The sequence below is a fragment of the Austrofundulus limnaeus genome, unplaced genomic scaffold, assembly GCF_001266775.1.
Source record: "Austrofundulus limnaeus strain Quisiro unplaced genomic scaffold, Austrofundulus_limnaeus-1.0 Scaffold1204, whole genome shotgun sequence".
Classification (NCBI taxonomy): domain Eukaryota; kingdom Metazoa; phylum Chordata; class Actinopteri; order Cyprinodontiformes; family Rivulidae; genus Austrofundulus; species Austrofundulus limnaeus.
Window position 1 is genome coordinate 1 of NW_013953606.1, and position 7,528 is coordinate 7,528.

The 7,528-nt window shown below is 44.8% G+C and overlaps 1 protein-coding gene across 1 annotated transcript; it reads left to right on the forward strand.

The window, feature by feature from the left end:
- Positions 1-192: 192 nt before the first annotated feature.
- LOC106534543 (zinc finger protein 624) lies at positions 193-6,223 on the forward strand. The gene is made up of 7 exons (XM_014031218.1): positions 193-351; positions 1,382-1,584; positions 2,000-2,101; positions 2,194-2,289; positions 2,367-2,477; positions 2,837-2,960; positions 3,184-6,223. The coding sequence occupies exons 1-7, from the start codon at positions 324-326 to the stop codon at positions 5,784-5,786; spliced, it is 3,267 nt and encodes a 1,088-aa protein (XP_013886672.1). The 5' UTR covers positions 193-323; the 3' UTR covers positions 5,787-6,223.
- The last annotated feature ends 1,305 nt before the right edge of the window (positions 6,224-7,528 follow it).

Consider the following 7,528-nt stretch of genomic DNA (forward strand, 5'->3'; position numbering starts at 1 on the left):
GTATAATATATAATATATAGTATATAATAATAAAATGAAGCCACATGTAACCCACGTAGAAAGAGGTTAGGTAAGCTGGACAGCCTACTTGACCAATCAGAATGTTCAGATTCCAGTGTTTCAACCAATCAAAATGCAGACTACCATTGTAGGTCCCGCCCTCCTCCTCCGTGCCGGCAGTAGAATTGTGTTGACATGAGGAGAGAGCGGTTGTCCACCAAGCCGCGCTTCCGCTCTCCGCCAACTCGCAGGGTCGGGCCGACATCGATTCACAACACCCCCTAGCTGATTTGTTTCTCTAATAGAACAATTTCCTGTACGACATGGAAAGCCTACGGGATATCAGTGAGGGTAAGACCATGAAAACTGTAATAGTAGTTGTCGGCAGCGAGTTACAAGTTTTTCTTTCGGAGTGTGTGCGCCCGATTTCGAATATGGCGTACCCCGCTTTTGAGATGGCGGTTGGTTTTGTGTTGTTGCACCGCCAGCAGCGCGGAAGCTGTTGTGTGCGCTTGGTTTAAAAGGAAGCTCGACTCCCTCCGGGTGGTTACCCAACTACAAATTTGTCTCTTTATATCTTCCATGTTGTGTAGCTAGTTGAGGTTATCATTAGATTAGAAAACTGACGGTGATGGTTGGTAAATGGTGCCTTCCAGGGCTCCAACTAAAGCTACAGTTAGCTTTAGGCTAAAAACAACTAGCATCTTAATTTAAAGCAAACCTAACTTAAACTTTACACATCGACCGGTACTTTAAACCGAGTTTCTATGAAAAACAGTAATCTCGAGTGTCGCTGATGTGGTTGGCCCAGTAATGAAAACGATTATTTGCTCTATTTTTATGAATGCGCCTGCCTTGTGGTTCGCTTTTACGACACCTTTACGTGTTCTTGAACGTACCACACGCTGAAGGAAACGTGCCTTCACTTAACTGGGTTTATCTTTACTAAAAACAGTAATAACAAGCAGTGGTTGTTCGTGTAGTTTGTAAAAAAAATGATTTGTTTAAATCTAAAATGTCATGAAAGTAATTGTAGTTTCAAAGTAACACCAAAATCCCTTTTTAACAATTATTTTTACATCTACTTGTTCATGCATTACTATGAATGTTTGATTTATTCAGTTGTTTTTGTTATCAACCTTTAAAATTAAACTAGCTGAACACTAATTGAGTTGTCCTGTGTATAATTTTGTTAAATAAAAAACAATGAATAGCATTCTTGTGATGCTGAAGTAGCCAATTTGATCTGTAATAAAATAATATTAAAGCACATTTATTCAAAAGCTTTTAATATACAGGAGGTAATATTTAATTTCTAAGAAAAGGTTTGTGTTTCTCACTTCAGCTTTGACTAAATCGTAATAATGTAATTGTTTTCCAGATCCCCCTCTCCTGCTGCCGTCTCTTCGCCTCTTCATCCCTCCTCTCCGCCTGGTGTCTGCAGCCATGTGGCACATCGTGCAGAGTGGAAGCGTGCAGGACTACGGCATGGTGGAGGAGTTCGTCAGCACGGTCACAGAAATGGTGCCTGAGCTGCTGAACGCAGATCAGAAAGCTCAGCTCCTCCTGGGCCTCAGAGCACGGGTAAATTAAGACCTTTTCTAAGCATTTGCATTTTAATAAATGAGCCTAAACATATCTTAAAGTTGTGGTCATTCTAAACACGTTGGTTTTGCCTAACCTGCTATGAAAGAGGAATCTTCTGTTTGCAATTAGCACAAAACTAATGGCAGAAGAACATAATTAAACATAGTCCCCTCATCTCAAATCAGGCACCAATCTCACCTTTATTTTATTGAGATTTCCTCAAAGCAGAGCAGGTCTTTTGTAGCCTGGGGGTGTTTGTTGTATCAGAACCCCTCACCCTAATAGAAGCACCATGAAGTTTGGCTTAAGCCCCCAATTTGAAAATAATAAACTGTACTTGTTTCTTTGTTTTCCAGATAGCCGCATAGCTATTAAGTTTATTTCCACACTGAAATAAACATATTTCTTGCAGGTTGTTCTTGAGTTGTGTCGGTCTGAGCAGATCGCAGACACAGAATCCATACAGATGCATCTGGACCGCATAAAGACCCTTGTAGCAACATGGGCTGCACAGGTTAGCTTCTTAAAATGTTACCAAAAAGTAATATTTRAATTATTTCTGTTTAAACAACAGCTGCTGTGCTTTTTGCTTGTTTGTTCCTCCAGCCATGTTTTTCAGATGTCCAGTTTCCCGAGTCAAACTTTGTGGATCACGTTGAGTTGTTGCTGAAGGACCCTGAAGAGAAGGAGAAGTTCTTCCAGGTATTAACTTCTTGTCTCCATCGCACGTTATAAGCTCGTCACACACTGAAATCTAAACTGCGATTGTTTTCCTCCAGGATGTTTTCCCTACAGACTTTGGACTGGATTACGACAACGCTCTGCAGATGCTGATGTTGGATTTCCTGTCCAGACTGGAGAAGCTCCTCCCACTTCCAGATATTCAACAGGTAATGCTTGAAACAAATTTATTAGAAAATGGCGAAAACTGACTGGGTTAAAACAATATGACCCAAACAGAATATGAAGATATCTATGCAGCACTGGGTGAAAATAATTGCAACTTTTCTGCACTCCTAGTGACTTCAAGCACACAACAAAATGTATTTAATAGCTAAAACATTTGATTTTTCATGCTATGTCTACTTGTCATCTATCTAAATGTGGTATTGTAAAAAAAAAAAGACTTTAAATGTGTGAAAAAAATTCTTACCCAGGACAGATGCTAACAGCTCAAATTATCACATGTATTAGATATATTTTGAACTTACTTTTTGTTCTGCCTCTCTTTTTTTCGTTTGCTGTCTAGACAGCCTCCATGCTCAGTGCTGTCCCCTCTGCCCTGGAGGAGTGTGCACACTCCGTACCCGACCCCCAGCATCTAAAAACTGTGCTGCGTTACCACACAACACTTGGACTTTGTGATTTTTCTGGTGAGTCTGTACTTGTATTATTGCCTTGTCTCAACTGAGAACTAAGTAAAAATAAAGAAAATTTACATTTCAATTGGTTTAAATTCTACCTCAAATATAGATAAAACTTCATTTAGATAAAGTAAAATACTTTGTATGCCTTGAAGTAAATAATTTTGTCTGTTTTTTTTTTTTTTTTTTGAAGGAACCAGTGATTTAAAAGAATATCCTAATTTCCCCACAGATGAAACTCAGACCATTCCGTCCACATTTGGAAACTGTATCCTGTCTTCGCTGTCTCTTCCTCAGCTGGAGAAAATCGTTATCCATCCTGACCAAATAGAGTTGCAACCTTCTTCAGAAATGCCAGGTTGTATGACCGTCCAGGTGGAGGGTGAAACCGTAACGCTGCTCGACTACATTCAGATCGAGCAGCCGTCTGGTCTGGATGAGTGCGACGATCAGGAAGAAACCGAGTTAAGTTTCGAGGAAGCCACCGCCCACGAGGATTTAGGCGACGCCTTAAAGCCTGCAGCTTTTCAACCACTGAAGCAGAGCAAGAGGCTCGAGCTAAAAAGAAAATCGTTCAAAGAGAACGATCAAGGGGCGGCTAAGAGGCTACGGAAAAAATACCCCAGCACCAAAACGTGTCCCGTGTGCAACAAGACGTTCCTGCGAGCTGCGGCCATGAGGCGGCACCTGGAAATTCACAGTGCAAACCGCAACTTCAAGTACAAGTGCAGCAGCTGCGACAAACAATTCAGGGACCATTACGACTTGAACCGACACGCGATGCGTGTTCACGAGAAGGGAGACTTGAGCAGCAATCCTAAAGACGAGGACTTGGAGGATCCCTGCACCTCAGAGATGTTGGAAAGTAAAACCTGCTCGCTGTGCGGGAAGTATTTTGCCCGCGAAGTAGACATGAAGCGACACTTGAAGTCCCACTCAGAGGACCGCCCCTATAAGTGTTCCTTCTGCGACAAGAAGTTCAAGAACCCTTACATCTTAAAGAGACACGAGAATGAGATCTGCAAGAGCAGAGAGGTGAAAAGGCCCAAGAGGAAAGAGGCACCACTCCCAGACATGGAGCCATCTTCAGATGTGTCTGTTGAAGGTAAAATCTGTCCCATCTGCAACAGGATCCTTCCATCCACTGCAGACTTCTCAAAGCATTTACGATCCCATTCCGAAGACCGTCCCTTCATCTGCCTCACGTGTGAAAAGGGCTTCAAGTACAAAGACACATTGAGGAAACACCAGATCATCCACAACCACGAGGGCACCAGGGAAGAGCAGTGCAAAACCGTGGAACAGATCCTTGCTGAAGCCGATGCTCAGAAGTGTGAAAATACTGATGAACTGGATAAAAAGGAAAGCAATACTGAGGCACCTGAAGGCATCTTGGAGAAGAACGTGTCCTCGCTCATTCCAAACTCCAAAAAACACATGAAGCTGTGTCCCGTCTGCTCCAGGGCATTTGATAGCGTCAAAACACTAAACAGGCACCTGCAGTGCCACACAGACGAGCGGCCCTATCATTGCATCCACTGCAAGAGGCGTTTTAAACACATGCARGGACTGAAAAGACATCAGATTTATGCCATTTGTCATAAGAAAAGCGCCCGTTTCTTTTGGAGAAAAGAGCAGCGAGCCGGGCCTAATCAAATTGAAGCGAGCGGCGTCGATGCCCAAAAGGGATCCCAGCAAAGGATACCGGTGTGGTGCTCCAACTGTGGCAAACACTTTGAGTGTCCGTCTGCTCTGACAGAACACCAGGAGCAGTCGTGCAAAGTGGAAATGGGGGACGTCCTGAGCTGCCGCGACTGCGGGAAGGAGTTCAAGACCATGACGTTGCTCAAAGTGCACCAGAGGATTCACGACCCGCTCTACTGCAAAGAGTGCGGAAAGATCCTCGGAAACGAGACGGCGTTCGAGAGACACAAGCTGATGCACAAACCGGTGCAGTGCACCATGTGTGATAAGACGTTCACCGTGCTGAGGCGCCTGAGGGAACACTACGAGAAGCAGCACAACTTCACCGGACCTTTCCCCTGTTCAATGTGCGATAAATCTTTTGTCCAGTTGTCCTACCTCGCCCTCCACCAAAGAATCCACCAGGGAGAGTTTCCTTACCCTTGCACCATGTGTCCAGAGAAGTTCAGGTCCTCCAACTGTTTGACGGTCCATCAGCGGAAACACACGGGGGAGAAACCCTTCCTGTGCTGGCAGTGCGGGAAATGTTACCGCTCGGCCTCGGAGCTCACGGTCCATATGGGGACCCACTCGGAGGCGAGGCCCTGGGCCTGCAAGCAGTGCGACATGGCGTACCGCACCAAGCTGCAGCTCACGAACCACGTGGAGCAAGTCCACATCGGCGTCCGGTACCCCTGCACCACCTGCGGGAAGCAGTTCATGAAGGAGATGTCGCTGAAGCGGCACGAGCTCCTCCACACGGGCGAGCGGCCGCACCAGTGCACCGTGTGCGGTAAAACCTTCCTGACGGTCAACGAGCTCCGCCTCCACAACCGCTACCACACCGGGGAGCGCCCGTACAAGTGCGACGTGTGCAGCAAGGCCTTCATCCAGTCGGGCTACTTGAAGTCGCACATGCGCATCCACACGGGGGAGAAGCCGTTCAAATGCGACGTATGCGACAAAAGCTTCAGGTTGTCGTACCACATGAAGAAGCACCGGCGGATTCACTCGGGGAAAACGAAGAGCTACACGTGCGAGGACTGTGGGGTGGAGTTCTACCAGAAGAAAGCTCTGTGGGAACACGCGCTCAGTCACGAAGTGAAAATCGAATCGACATTCACAGACGAGGTCGCAATAGAGTTTCAGTGAAAATCCTCTTTCTTTTCATGACCTGAACCTTTAAAGAGTCCAAAGTTTACCAACAAACTCTTAGGTTTTTAGGTTTTGTTCACAAGTTTATCCTTTATCTGCAGCTTTTCCCTTCCTTTCAGTAGTCTCCCTCAGCCAGCAGGTGGCAGTGTAGTCATGATAATGACTGTCAGCTGTGAGTTGCCCCCTGCTGCCACATCTGGGGCATCCTGATACATAAATACTAGATTTTTCTTCAGTTAGAACTTGAATGCCAACTCTCAGGAAACGCCACAGGTGTTGCACAACAATCCGTTTGTCTACATCAGAGGTTCTCAAACTGGGGTCTGCAAGAGTTATCTTGGGGGTCTTCAAAAAATTTCACTGAATTGTTCATTTGTTTTTTTATTTTTAAAAAGGCATAGGCAAAAATGAACTAATAAAACAAACATAATAAATTAAATAAAAATATATATTCCCATGGCATTTAGGGGTTGAAATGACAGTAAATTATTTTTTATGAGGGGGTCCCTGGAATTTTTTCACACTTGTAAGGGGTCCTCAGACCCAAAATGTTTGAGAACCCCAGGTCTACATGGTAGTTTTTTTTTTTTTTTCCCCAAATGTAATTTGGTGCAACATAAATGTCGCAACTGTTTACTTAGACACGGCCGTTTCAAGCCAATATTTAACTTTTACTCTTCCTCAGTCTCTCACCTGACCTCAGCTGTCAACAGAAACTGTTCCTGCCTCAGAAAGATTGACTGAATCAGAGCCTCTCCAGAGTGTTGGGAGCACTTTTTTTTTTTTTACTTGAAGCATATTGATTTATATGAGGTTGTAATTGCTTCAGCATGTCCTGGATTATTCCCCCCCGTAATTGAGGCCTGGCAGCGGGCTCTTTCCTAGACATAGTCCCAGCGGTGCCAGATGGTGAGAGGCGAGGAGCACCGCACCCACTCCGCAGCCAGCAGGGGAGAGTCGGCCCCTCTTAGCCTCACCGCCGCTGCTCTTCGCTGCCCCGCTTTCAGGTGTCACTCACAGGCCACCGTCTAGGTCCAAAAATCAGCATGAGGCAGCACTTTTCTGCCTGCTGAGTCACACAGAATCTGAACTGATCTGAATACTGGCTCTCGTCTAGGATGGGTTCCTGCAACCACATTAATTCCAGTGCGTATTACTTGTTTAGTGTTTTTGTTTCTGACTCAGTGGAACATTCCTGAATTTTGTAATAGACGGGAATGCCTGCACGCTGCAACAGGTCTGATTGGTGTGTGCGTCGGTGCTAATAGAGCCAACACTCCACATGTGGGGGAGAACCCCAGTAACGCTCCTTGTGTTTCACCTGCAACTCAAACAGCATCGCCTGTGATGCTTAAGATGGAAACCCTGATTCTGGTGTTGCGTATTGTTTATTATTAAAGAAACGCTTTCAATTTTTGACTTTGTAGAATAAATCCTGCTAAAACACATTAAAAACGCAGAGTTCGAAACACAGTTGATGGGAAGTTCTTGTAAGACGATGGTTTTGCTTTTCCTGAACCTTTAGGAACACCTGCTGGAGTATTCAGYTGGATTATTCCTGAACATTTTGCAGAAAAACCCTCATTTCTCACAGCTTTTGGGGAACCAGATACATCAGAATAAAGAAAGAAAGTCCTTCAGTCACTTAAGTCAAATCCTTAAAAAAAGAAAAAGATTTTCTTGATTCAGGTGTTTTGCATGAGACTCAGTTCAAAAGATGGTAAGGTCTCTAGTTCCTC